Source organism: Microcebus murinus, chromosome 14, assembly GCF_040939455.1.
Source record: "Microcebus murinus isolate Inina chromosome 14, M.murinus_Inina_mat1.0, whole genome shotgun sequence".
Classification (NCBI taxonomy): domain Eukaryota; kingdom Metazoa; phylum Chordata; class Mammalia; order Primates; family Cheirogaleidae; genus Microcebus; species Microcebus murinus.
In genome coordinates, this window is record NC_134117.1 from 16,444,488 (window position 1) to 16,458,449 (window position 13,962).

General features: G+C 41.3%; 1 protein-coding gene across 7 annotated transcripts in view; it reads right to left on the reverse strand.

Moving 5' to 3' along the window:
* Positions 1-296: 296 nt before the first annotated feature.
* Positions 297-13,962, reverse strand: part of ACSL5 (acyl-CoA synthetase long chain family member 5) — a 50,299-nt gene continuing 36,633 nt past the window's right edge. For all 7 annotated transcript variants that reach the window (XM_012771630.2, XM_012771599.2, XM_076009792.1 and 4 more), the window contains 8 exons: positions 7,057-7,129; positions 6,669-6,757; positions 6,259-6,375; positions 3,121-3,264; positions 2,384-2,485; positions 1,818-1,889; positions 1,312-1,458; positions 297-572 (listed from right to left, as the gene is read on the reverse strand). In XM_012771630.2, the coding sequence (XP_012627084.1) occupies positions 1,318-1,458; positions 1,818-1,889; positions 2,384-2,485; positions 3,121-3,264; positions 6,259-6,375; positions 6,669-6,757; positions 7,057-7,129 (738 nt within the window). In that variant the 3' untranslated portion in view covers positions 297-572; positions 1,312-1,317. The remainder of the gene's footprint in view (positions 573-1,311; positions 1,459-1,817; positions 1,890-2,383; positions 2,486-3,120; positions 3,265-6,258; positions 6,376-6,668; positions 6,758-7,056; positions 7,130-13,962) is intronic.

The window sequence follows — 13,962 nt, forward strand, 5'->3', positions numbered from 1 at the left end:
TTTTATTATTCACAGCTATGGGATAAGAAAGCCTGGTCCTCTCCACTTGCTTTTCTTCAGTAGTTACCGAACTTGGTTGCAGACTAGAATCACCTGGGGACCTTTTAACAAATAATTTGAATGCCTAGGCTGTATCCTAGCCATTTAAACCAGAATCCCTGGGATGGTGCCCAGGCATTAGTATCTTTTTAAATTCCCTACATAATTCTAGCATGCAGCCAAGTTTGAGAACCACCAGTTGACTTGATTTTTAAGTGTCATTATGGTCCCTGAGGCAACAAACGCCACAACGTAAGTATCTGTAATAGTTTATTTTAAAGACTTTACATTTACAGGTAGAAGCAATGCGTGTTATCTGGGGTAAGGTACAACAGGAACTGGAATCCAAGGGTTGGGGAAGGTCAGCTGGTTCCTTCACAGAAGATAAGCCTGTAGTGTGGGCATCATGCTTGCCCAATAGATCTTTATTCCCAGTGCAGGAGGTTTTTATTCAGTGCTTGCTTCATTTCCTGGAAAAGTTCACTGAACATGGTTTCAACTCCTTCCCCCACAGCCTCCAGCTCAGCAGCAAACTGTAGGGAACAGACTGAGTCACCAGCTACTCTAACACTTTAAGAACATTCTTTTTGGAAAACATGTCATAGTCCTAATTTTTAGTATTCTCAGATCTAACTAGTGAGTTTAGGAAATGTTTGATATAATCAAACTTCCTTTCTGTACACAGATTTTGGAAGAAACTTGTCTGATATTATATGAGTGATAGGTTAAAACTCAATTTAAAATTTTAGTGGTTTGTGGAATAGTTGAAAAACATGAATTATAAACTGCTTTTCAGAACTTAAATATCTCTTAGTTTGAATATTAGAAGAATATTCTTAGTTTGAACATTAAATAAGTGTTAGGACTATTAGCAAGTTAGGCTTATAAAACAATAAGGAAGAAGTTACAGAAGCTCCCTTTGACCCTTGATCTTGTGGCCACTTATCAAGATGGCATTAAGGTTGGAGATCATGAGAAAGGGACATAGAATACAAACTGCGACCTTAAACACAGGCATTCTGATAAAAGGAGCCCTAAAGCCTTAATATGAGCAACATTTAAAATAGGAAGAACAGGATTTTATTTATTTCAGGGCTAAGCTTCCATATCATAAGTCAATATTAAAGCAAAATGCCAAAAGTTAGGGCTTTATAGTTTAGCAGGTAAAACAACAGATAGGAAGACAGACCAAAAAAGTTTTTAATCCATATTACCACAAGCAGTGCAGACTCGGCAGGCAGGCTGCCTTGAGCCCCTTCCAGCCTTAAGTACCTTAACCTACTCCTGGATGGTCCCATACAGGCTGTCGATTTGGGTCCGGAAGTATTTGGAAAGTTCTGCCCGCTTTGCTTTCAGTGTTGGTGTCAGGAGCCCATTTTCAATAGAAAATGGCTCTAAATGAAGAAAGATGTCTTTGACCTGGGAAAGGAAATGAACATATACACACACTTATTAGTAATTTGGACTTCTTTGCAGAGCCCTCTGAAGGCCTTGTGAAGAAAGTGAGGTCAATGCAGTAGGAGAGTAAAGATAATAGTCACACATGCCCATTCTTACAACTCGCCATATGGGAAAGAAATGAATATGGAGAAGAGAGAATGAATAATCAACAGCAAAAAGGGACTGTACAACTACAAAAGGTAATTGCCATTTGTAGTTAATGGTATAAAATCTAAAACCAATTCTTTATTATACATTTAAACCCCGTGAGAAATGAAAACTTTAAATAAAACTCTAATATGATGAGAGACCAGAATAATATCAGTAGTAGTGTATACCTGTTCAAAGGATTTAAGGCCACTTTCTTTCCCAATTTTCTGCAAGTCTTCTAAAATGGCTTCCTTTATAACCTAGGAAGATAAAACATCACTTAAAGTGAGGCTGTTTGAAAAAGAGCCTAAATGAAAGGTTAAGCATAAACCAACTCAAAATGCCTGTAAGAGCTGATCAGGATAAAAGGATATAAAATACGTACAAGCACATTATATACCCAATATTTATCCAAGAAAAAATGAAAAGACATTAATATTAACCCTAATTAAATATTAGGGCCTTTTTTTTGGAGGGTGGCATTTTTTTTACTCTTATTTTCCAATTTTTCCCCATAATGAACATACTACTATAAAAAGGATAGAGTTTTTGTTTTCTGAACTCCGAATCCTAACCTCCATTCTCATACAACTATTCAATCTGTTGGGGCTGCAGCCACCTGTCACAGATGTAGATGTATCTGTTCCTCCAAAAAGGAGGCTCTGGGAGCTCATGGGTGTCCCAGCTGGTAGGGACTCTTCTCTGGCATGATGGGCCCACGAGTGTGCATAGAACTTTTCAGAGCAAGACTTACTTGGTTTTCGCACAGTTCTTCAAGGGAGCCCTTGACCCCAAGTTTGTTTGCAAATGAGGGAAGCACATCTGGGTCAGGAACCACCACTCCCACTAAGGATGACTGTGGAAAGGATATAAATGGTGTATGGGCATGTGAGAATTAGCATAGCACTGTCCCCCAGTGGGTAAAGAAAGCAGGATTATATGATCGTAATGAGTATTTCCACCAAACCTCAAATTCAGTACTAGTGTCCTACTCTTCTCTCACTATATATTTCAAACCCCCAAAGAACTCTACTCCATTTTCCCACTCAGCATCTCATTACAAAGATGATCTATCCAAATGTGAGTCTTTAACATTAAGCTTAAAGCATCTCTGGCCTGCCCATGTCAACCCACCCACACACCCAACCCCTAAAAAGCTAAATTTAAGCACAGTACATATAAAATAGTTTATTGAGCCAGAGGCACTCCTATTGGAGTGGAAACCAAGTGCAAAGTGGAGTTCTTTTATTACTAAATGGTTATCTTTTAGTACAACTGTATAAACAATTTTGCCGGCTTGTTTACAAAGTCTATCATACTTTCAAAAAAATTACTGATATTGCCTTATTTGAGGTTTAGAGTGTTTCATTTTATTAGTTTCATAAGCTAGGATCTTCTCATCCTGAGCTGACCTGTATAAATTCCCTGTAGCTACAGAAACCAGCATGGTCTGTGCCTGAAAATGGCTATTGTTAAAAAACAATGTATTACCCGTAAGCTCTCCCCATGTACAAAAATTTGTAACACTTGTCTACTCCTGATGTAGATATTTTCTATCTTCTCTGGAGCAATGTATTCTCCTTGGGCCAGCTTGAAAATGTTCTTTTTACGGTCAATGATCTTCAGAGTTCCATTCTATATGAGACAGATAAAAGATCAATATTTTTGAGATGTAGGGGTGTTTATCAGTGGGGAGAGTGGTAAAGTCACAGCTACCTTTCTTCTGTAAAGCTGATCTCTCCAGAAACTTGTGAGCAGTCTTTCATTTTTTCTCTTTCTTAGCTTTGGAGAAAGGAGGGAAGCAGCTTCCAGCACAAACCTCTCTATATTGTGTATCTATGTGGCATGTCAATGTACAGCCTCACAGATAGTTCCCTGGACCTACTGGGGTTATGTAAATGGGTGCCTCACCCAAAGAAGAAACTTCAATTTCCAATAACTTAATTTCCAATTACTCCAATTCCAGAACTCTCAGGAATAGGGAAGGAGTTAACCTTTTATCAAGACTTGAATTCAGTTGTTAGCCCCCTCCTTGACTCCTTGCTAGGTGTCTCTGTTAGAGCCAGGAGCAGGCTACACCAGCTCCACTGTGCTAATCAAGTCCCTCATTGGGCTTGTTAGGACAGAAGCTGAGCTGGGAGAGCTCTCTGACCAGCCACCAGAGGTCATTTGCAATTTCATTTCTCTGAGCTAATGGGTCTGAGGAGCTTAGGTTTTCAGAAGTTTGAATTATAGAATTGGGACAAGTGGCAAATATAATCCACATAATCACACTCTAAGTAGGGCAAATGACTGAACTAACCCTGGAACCATCAACAAGAACCATCAAGAAATTAGCCATCAATTCACCCAAACATTCATTATTTGAAAGTGATTAACAAGATACAGCCTTCTATAACTCAGGTGTGGCAACGTATCTATTGCCTACATCCTATGGGTATCAGAATAGGGAACAGTTATTAAACTGAAACAGATATGTTAGCAAGATACTACTAAACCCAAGTCTATGAAATACATCTTAGAGGTCTCATTCTCAAGCATTCCTTGAATCTCACTTAAATATTGATTGAGCAAGAAAAGAGTTTTAAGTTGTAGGTACATTCCCACTCCCCTAATACATAGTAGACAAAATTTTGAGAGGGGAGACTCTTTGGAAAATCTCCTGCAGGGGTTCTAAGGATCCATCATTACCTTGCAATACTTTTCTCCCTTAGGAAAACAGCCAGGATTGACCATGACTACTGCTGATGTTTATCAGCAAGCTGTGCTTAAAAATGTCTCTGTGGGCTAGGTGCAGTGGCTCACACCTGTAATCCTAGCACTCTGGGAGGCCGAGGCGGGAGGATCGCTCAAGGTCAGGAGTTCAAAACCAGCCTGACCAAGAGCGAGACTCCGTCTCTACTAAAATTAGAAAGAAATTAATTGACCAACTAAAAATATACAGAAAAAATTAGCCGGGCATGGTGGCACATGCATGTAGTCCCAGCTACTTGGGAGGCTGAGGCAGAAAAATTGCTTGAGCCCAGGAGTTTGAGGTTACTGTGAGCTAGGCTGATGCCATGGCACTCTAGCCCGGGCAACAGAGCAAGACTCTGTCTCAAAAAAAATAAATAAATAAAAATGTCTGTGTGTCTTCCACAGAAAGGAGCTGGGTAGGTCATTGAGAGACAAACACTAGCTTCTACAAACACTATCTAGAAATCATGCTGCCTTGTTTTGATATGTCTCTATTAATTGGGAAGGAATTATCTCTTGAAAGCTCATAAGGCGAACCCAAGAGATAACAAACCACAATTTCTGCCTCAAAGAGAGTCAGAAAGAAAGAAAGAAAGAAAGAAAGAAAGAAAAGAAAGAAAGAAAGAAAGAAAGAGAGAGAGAGAGAGAGAGAGAGAGAGAGAGAGAGAGAGAGAGAGAGAGAGAGAGAGAGAAGGGAAGGAAGGAAGGAAGGAAGGAAGGAAGGAAGGAAGGAAGGAAGGAAGGAAGGAAGAGAAAGAAAGAAAGAAAGAAAGAAAGAAAGAAAGAAAGAAAGAAAGAAAGAAAGAAAGAAAGAAAGAAAAGAAAAGAAAGAAAGAAAGAAAGAAAGAAAGAAAGAAAGAAAGAAAGAAAGAAAGAGAGAGAGAGAAGAAAGAAGGAAGGAAGGAAGGAAGGAAGGAAGGAAGGAAGGAAGGAAGGAAGGAAAAAAGGAAGGAAGGAAGGGAGAAAGAAAGAAGAAAGAAAGAAAGAAAGAAAGAAAGAAAGAAAGAAAGAAAGAAAGAAAGAAAGAAAGAAAGAAAGAAGAAAGAAAAGAAAGAAAGAAAGAAAGAAAGAGAGAAAGAAAGAAAGAGAGAAGAAAGGAAGGAAGGAAGGAAGGAAGGAAGGAAGGAAGGAAGGAAGGAAGGAAGAAAGGAAGGAAGGAAGGAAGGAAGGAAGGAAAGGAGAAAGAAAGAAAGAAAAGAAAGAAAGAAAGAAAGAAAGAAAGAAAGAAAGAAAGGAAGGAAGGAAGGAAGGAAGGAAGGAAGGAAGGAAGGAAGGAAGGAAGGAAGGAAGGAAAGCAAGCAAGCAAGCAAGCAAGCAATGCCATACTTCCCTACCCCCTTTCCTGGAATAGTCATCTAATTTTCCTTGGCTGTGAGCAAATCTATTCCATTGCAAGGGATTCATGCCAACTCTGAGATTCAGGACTGTTTGACCTATTAAAGAATCCCACCTTGAATTGGGTCAGGAAATAGTGTTGGTAAAATTAACTACTGCATGTGGTGTATTTGATAAGGAATAAGGCAAAAAGAAAACCCTTCAACTGGGCTATGTCTTCATGTCTTCTACAACATTGTGATCAAACTAGCAAAAGTATTCTTTGGCCTAGAGAAAGGAGATCTTTCTAGCTTTGGCAGCTCCTAATCACACATAGTTGATCCATGGAAGAACTGAGACTAGAACACAGATCCCCCAACTCCCAGCCTTGGTTCTTTCAACTGTATGTTCTTCTCTTTACAGTATGAGGACACCGTAAGTCAGGTAGTGTACTTATCTAATCCCCTCCGGCTGCCTCAGCTGATTAACCTACTTGCATTTCTGCCCCTCTTGCTATAAACAGACCGTTCACCCCAGTCCAGCAGCACAGACTCCCAGAAGTTATGAAGAAACACCCACCGGGAGCCAGCGACCAATGTCTCCTGTATGAAGCCAGCCATCATTGTCCAGGACTTCCTGTGTCTTCTCAGGTTCCTTCAGGTAGCCTTTGAACACGTTGGGGCCTTTGATGCAGATCTGCACACCAGATGGTACAAGGTGGTAACAATGGCAAAGACTGCTACTCCCAGAATGAGCACTTTATAAAACACCTGCTCCCACCTTAAATCATCTGATGATTTCCACTACATTGTGAAGAATACCAGGTTTTAGTCCACATCGTAGGGGATAGAAAAGTGAGGCTCAGAGATGTTTAAGCCCTTGCTAAAGATCTTGAAAGAGTCAACCCCAAGCTTGTTCATAATTACATGCTCTTTCTAATATAAACATCCCCACCATGATTGTCTGCCTACAGGGCACTACCTACTCACCTCTCCTTCATTGTTCGCTGAAAAGTAGTTCATGTCAACCACGTCTTCTAACTTCACATAATTGCAAGCCATGGGGGTTCCAACATGGCCTAGAACATACCACACTGAATCAACTGGGAAACTGGGAAACCAGAAAGCAGTAATAATTCCAGGCATATTTCTGACATATTTATGGATTGACTCTAAGAGAGTAAGACTGAAAAATCACCTGGCATCAATGCAGAATAACCAAGATAGGCAGGCCTGGACACACAAATTGAGGTTGGCATTTGCCATGATAGTCCAGAGCCTTGGCATCTATTCATATTATCAAAACTCCAAAGTCCTAGTCCAGTTAGAACCATTCTTCCAACCGCTGCACCTCGTGCCCAGCAGATGGAGGACTTACCTGATGTCCAGTCTCCAGGTAATGTAAATGTACAGCCACCTGTGCATTCTGTTTGACCGTAAGCTTCATGCACCTGGGAAACCAAAGAAGGTTTTGAGACTTATGCAAGATAAAGCATGAGCTCATCATGTGCCATGGCCAAGACAAGAGGAAAGCAAGGTCTCTAAGGGTTTAAGAACACCTAATGTCTTAAAACCCTGAATTCATGCCCAAGCTGCTGAGTCTTTACTGTCGAGTCTTTTGGCCACTCAAAAACCAAAAGGGGAGGGGGAGGATCAAGATGGCGGACGAGAAAAACCACCCGACAAAGTGTCTCTGCAGAAAAGACAGATTCTAGCAGAAATTAGAAAAAAGAAGCAAGAAGACAAGCATACAGCGGACAAGGTTCGGAAGGAGGGGTACCTGAGACCCTGGGAGACTCCATAGGAGGACGTTGCAGAGGAGAACTGGAAGCTGAGACCGCTGGAGCAGCCCGGAGACCAGCGGGAAGGGTAGGTGGGTATGCCATTTCCCCTCCCCTGCATCTGAGACTGCTGGGGGGCTCCCCAGCGGGTGGAGAGACCTGCGGACACCAGCCCAGAGACGCCCGCCGCCAGCTAGCGGTGAGCCTGTAGTGGATGCGACACAAGGCTCCCAAATCCCACGGGGCACCCTCCGTGTGCACAGACCCGAGCCGCGCGGCAGGTGCCATATTGCCTCCTTCTCCCCTCCGCCGACCCTACCTGTGGCTGCCCAAAGAGACAATATAGCCACCAGCCGGAGGCACCTCCAGAGAACAGAATCTTCCCTTTTGGGACCCTACAGCTGACTAAGGGAACTCAGACTGTGAGCTCCCTACCCGCCAGCCCTCCCAGGTGCTGCTGACATGGTGATCGCAGGAGAACGGTGCAGACCCTGAGGCTGAGAGACATAGACCCAGCTTGGGCTCCCTGTGGGTGAATTGGGACCGGCACTCCTCTCCTTGGTGGGGATACAGTTTGAACTCTAGGACCCAGAGGTCAGACCTGCAGACCAGATCCTGTGCACCGAGGTCTTGCATTGCCCAGGGTACAGAAGGGATATACGTGAACAGCCTACTGAGGTGTGTGTGCCTTCAGGGGCAGATCAGCGTCCTAGAGGGCAACCCTCCTCCCAAAAGGAGGCCGTAGGCCCAGCCCAGGTGGCGTTCCTGCACAGGGAACCTCCCCGCTGGCATCACAGTCCTGGGAGGCCTGGTGGCGTGTGGTCTGGCCTGCTGGCAGAGGCCCAGGAGTAGCTGCAGAGTTGGGGAGGGTGGAAAGAAGCGAGGCCCGCTCCAGACTGCGGGTCTCAGACAGCCCCACCCCCACATGCAGACTCTGACTGAGCAGGCCATTCCAGCCCCTCCCCGACAGCTTTTCCTGGAAACAGAGAACAGAACTTTGACCCCTGCTAACGACATTGGTGTTGCCTGAGGGCAGGCTTACCCAACCCAGCTCCTCCCAGACTCTCTCCTAAACCAGTCCTCACAGAGGGGGAGAAAAGGACACACCTGGAAGTCCCAAGGCCCCACCGACCACCTGAGGCACTAGAGTGCCTCCCTACAGGAACAAGAGCTGATAACAGGACACAAAAACAACAGCGTAGCTTATTCCTCCAGGCAAGCACCACCTACTGACAGGGAGGGCATCCTGCACAGCCTTTTCATGGCACCTACTGACTCATTATACAGGGAGTGGTCGAATCTCACCCACAGACACCACCTACCAGCTCAGAAACTAAACAAGGCGTGTGAATACCCAAACAAAAACCTAAAGAAAAGAAACAACAACTGATCAACATGGGAAGAAATCAGGGAAGGAACTCAGAAAATATGAAGAACCAAATGGAAAACACACCCCCAAAGAGGAGCACCAGCCCCCTAGAAACAGTCACCAACCAAAATCAGGCAACCAAAATGACAGAAGAGGAATTTCGTATGTGGATCATAAGAACACTCACTGACCTGCAAGAACAACTCATTAACCAACACAAAGAAACCACAAAAAGCCTCCAGGACCTAGAACAAAAGTTCACTAAAGAAATAGACACAATGAAGAAAAGTTTAACTGAACTCCTGGAAATGAAGAATCAATTCAAGGAACTACAAAATACAGTGGAAAGTCTCAAGAACAGGGTAGATCAAACAGAAGAAAGAATCTCAGAGATTGAAGAAAACACCCTCCAACTAAATAAAACCATCACAGAGATAGAGCAGAGAAACAAGAGAAAAGAGCAAAGCCTACAAGAGTTGTGGGATTATGTGAAGAAACCTAATGTGAGGGTCATAGGGTTACCAGAAGGGGAAGAAGACAACACTCAAGGGTTGGACAAGCTGTTTGAAGATATAATAGAGGAAAATTTCCCAGGCCTTATTCAAAATCTCGATATACAAGTTCAAGAAGCTCAGAGGACCCCTGGGAGATTCAATGCAAACAGGAAGACGTCACGACATGCAGTCATCAGAATGACCAAAATATCAACTAAAGAGGCCCTTCTAAGAGCTGTAAGACAAAAGAAGCAAGTAACATACAAGGGAAAGCCAATTCGAATAACACCAGACTTCTCTAATGAGACTTTACAAGCAAGGAGAGACTGGGGCCCCATTCTCACTCTTCTGAAACAAAACAATGCCCAGTCTAGAATCCAATTCCCTGCAAAACTAAGCTTCCTATATAAAGGAGAAATAAAAACATTCTCAGACAAGCAAAGTCTCAGAGAATTCACCAAGACAAGACCAGCCCTACAAGAAGTACTCAAAACAGTGTTACGCACGGAACACCATAATAAAAACTCATGAATATAAAAACAACCCAAACCCAAAGATTAAAGGCCAGATAATACAATGGCTCAAGAGAGAAATCAAAGCAACAACATCCAACCCAACAGAATGAACAATAATCTACCTTACCTATCAGTTCTCTCAATAAATGTGAATGGCTTAAACTCTACACTCAAGAGACATAGGCTGGCTGAATGGATAAGAAAATACAGGCCAAGTATATGCTGTCTTCAGGAAACACATCTAACCTGCAAGGATGCATACAGACTAAAAGTAAAAGGGTGGAGATCAGTATTCCAGGCAAGTGGAAGCCAAAAGAAGGCTGGCATGGCAGTTCTAATTTCAGACGATTTAGTTTTTAAACCAACAAAAGTAGTGAAAGACAAAGAGGGTCATTATTTAATGGTGAAGGGCACACTTCAACAAGAAGAGATAACAATTTTAAATATATATGCACCCAACTTAGGTGCACCCAGTTTCATAAAGCAAACCTTACTGGATCTAAGCAAATGAATTAATAGCAACTCCATGATCACCGGAGATTTCAACACCCCACTGACGGCACAAGACAGATCCTCCAAACAGAAAATTAATAAAGAAATAATGGACTTAAACAAAACTCTGGAACAACTGGGTCTGACTGACATCTACAGGACATTCTACCCCAAATCCACTGAATATACGTTCTTCTCATCAGCTCATGGGACATTCTCTAAGATTGACCATATCCTAGGACACAAAGTAAGCCTCAAGAAATTAAAAAAAGTAGAAATCATACCATGTACCTTCTTGGATCACAGTGGAATAAAACTAGAAATCAACCCTAACAGAAACTCACATTTCCACACAAAAACGTGGAAATTAAACAACCTCCTACTAAATGATTACTTCATAAATGAAGAAATCAAGATGGAAATAAAAAAATTCTATGAAGAAAATGACAATGGAGAGACAAGTTATCAAATCCTCTGGGACACAGCTAAAGCAGTTCTGAGAGGAAAGTTTATCTCCATGAATGCCTATAACCAAAAGTCAAAAAGATCACAAATAGAAAATCTAATGAAACGACTCAAAGAGCTGGAAAAAGAAGAACAGACCAACACCAAACCCAGCAGAAGAAGTGAAATCAACAAGATCAAATCAGAACTAAATGAAATTGAAAACAGGGAAGCTATTCAGGAGCTTAATAAAACAAAAAGTTGGTTATTTGAAAAAATAAACAAAATTGACATGCCATTGGCTAAGCTAACGAAAAGCAGAAGAGAGAAATCTCTAATAAGCTCCATCAGAAACAAAAAAGGAGATATCACAACTGATCCCAAAGAGAAACAAGATATAATTTATGAATACTACAAAAATCTTTATGCATACAAACTGGAAAATGTGGAGGAAATGGACAAATTTCTAGAAACACACAGCCTCCCTAGGCTCAACCAGGAAGAAATAGATTCCCTGAACAGACCAATCTCAAGAGGTGAAATAGAAACAGCAATTAAAAATCTTCCTAAAAAGAAAAGTCCCAGTCCAGATGGTTTCACACCTGAATTTTACCACAATTACAAAGAACTAGTACCTATCTTGCAGAAACTATTCCACAACATTGAGAAGAACGGAAACCTCCCCGACACCTTTTATAAAGCGGATATTACTCTGATACCAAAACCAGGAAAGGACACAACAAATAAAGAAAACTGCAGACCAATATCCCTAATGAATATAGATGCAAAAATTTTTAACAAAATCTTAGCTAACCGAATCCAGACGCTTATCAAAAAAATAATCCATCACGACCAAGTGGGCTTCATCCAAGGGATGCAGGGATGGTTCCACATACGTAGATCTATAAATGCAATTCACCACATAAACAGAAGCAAAAACAAAGACCACATGATTCTTTCAATAGATGCAGAAAAAGCTTTTGACAAAATTCAACACCCTTTCATGATACAAACACTTAAGAAAATAGGCATAGAAGGGACATACCTAAAAATGATACAAGCCATATATGACAGACCCATAGCCAACATCATACTGAATGGGGGAAAATTGGAATCATTCTCACTTAGAACTGGAACCAGACAAGGCTGCCCACTATCTCCACTTCTGTTCAACATAGTGCTGGAAGTCCTGGCTACAGCAATCAGACAGGAAAGTGGAATTAAAGGTATCCAAATAGGGGCAGAAGAGATCAAACTGTCACTGTTTGCTGATGATATGATATTATATTTAGAAAACCCCAAAGATTCGACCAAGAAACTTCTGGAACTGATAAATGAATTTAGTAAAGTCTCAGGATACAAAATCAATACACAGAAATCAGAGGCATTCATATACACCAACAATAATCTAATTGAGAACCCAATCAAAGACTCAATTCCCTTCACAATAGCAACAAAGAAATTAAAGTACCTAGGAATATACTTAACCAAGGAGGTAAAAGACCTCTACAGGGAGAATTATGAAACATCGAGGAAGGAAATAGCAGAGGATCTAAACAGATGGAAATCCATACCATGCTCTTGGATCGGTAGACTCAACATCATTAAAATGTCTATACTACCCAAACTGATCTACAGATTCAATGCAATACCTATTAAAATCCCATCAGCATTCTTCACAGATATAGAAAAAATAATTTTACGCTTCATATGGAACCAAAGAAGACCCCGAATATCAAAAGCAATTCTAGGCAACAAAAACAAAATAGGAGGCATTAATATGCCAGATATCAAACTATACTACAAAGCTGTAGTAATTAAAACAATATGGTATTGGCACAAAAATAGGAATATGGACCAGTGGAACAGATCTGAGAATCCTGATATAAAACCATCCTCATATAGCCATCTAATCTTTGACAAAGCAGACAAAAACATACGCTGGGGAAAATAATCCCTTTTCAATAAATGGTGCTGGGAAAACTGGATAGCCACCTGTAGAAGGCTAAAACAGGACCCACACCTTTCACCTCTTACAAACATCAACTCACACTGGATAATAGACTTAAACCTAAGGTATGAAACTATTAGAATTCTAGAGGAAAAAGTTGGAAACACTCTGCTAGACATCGGCCTAGGCAAAGAGTTTATGAAGAAGTCCCCAAAGGCAATCACAGCAGCAACAAAAATAAATAAATGGGACATGATCAAACTACAAAGCTTCTGAACAGCCAAAGAAACTCATGAAAGTAAACAGACAACCTACAGAATGGGAGAAAATTTTTGCATCCTACGCATCCGATAAGGGACTGATAACTAGAATATACTTAGAACTCACGAAAATCAGCAAGAAAAAAATCAAATAACCCTATTAAAAAGTGGGCAAAGGACTTGAACAGAAAAGTTTCTAAAGAAGACAGCAGAATGGCCAACAAACATATGAAAAAATGTTCAACATCTCTAATCATCAGGGAAATGCAAATCAAAACCACAATGAGATATCACTTAACTCCAGTGAGAATGGCCTTTATCAAAAAGTCTCTGAACAATAAATGCTGGCATGGATGCCGAGAGAGAGGAACACTCCTACACTGCTGGTGGGACTGCAAACAAGTTCAACCTCTGTGGAAAGCAATATGGAGATACTTTAAAGCGATACAAGTGAATCTACCGTTTGATCCAGCAATCCCATTGCTGGGCATCTACCCAAAAGATCCAATGACACTCTACAAAAAAAGACACCTGCACTCGAATGTTTATAGCAGCACAATTCATAATTGCAAGGCTGTGGAAACAGCCCAAGTGCCCATCAATCCAAGAATGGATTAATAAAATGTGGTATATGTATACCATGGAGTACCATTCAGCTCTAAGAAACAACGGTGATATAGCACATCTTATATTTTCCTGGTTAGAGCTGGAACCCATACTATTAAGTGAAGTTTACCAAGAATGGAAAAACAAGCACCACATATACTCACCAGCAAATTGATATTAACTGAGCAGCACCTAAGTGGACACATAGGTACTACAGCAATAGGATATTGGGCAGGTGAGAGGGGGGTGGGTATATACATATATAATGAGTGAGATGTGCACCATCTGGGGGATGGTCATGCTGGAGACTCAGACTTGTGGGGGGAGGGGGAGAATGGGCATTTATTGAAACCTTAAAATCTGTACCCCCAT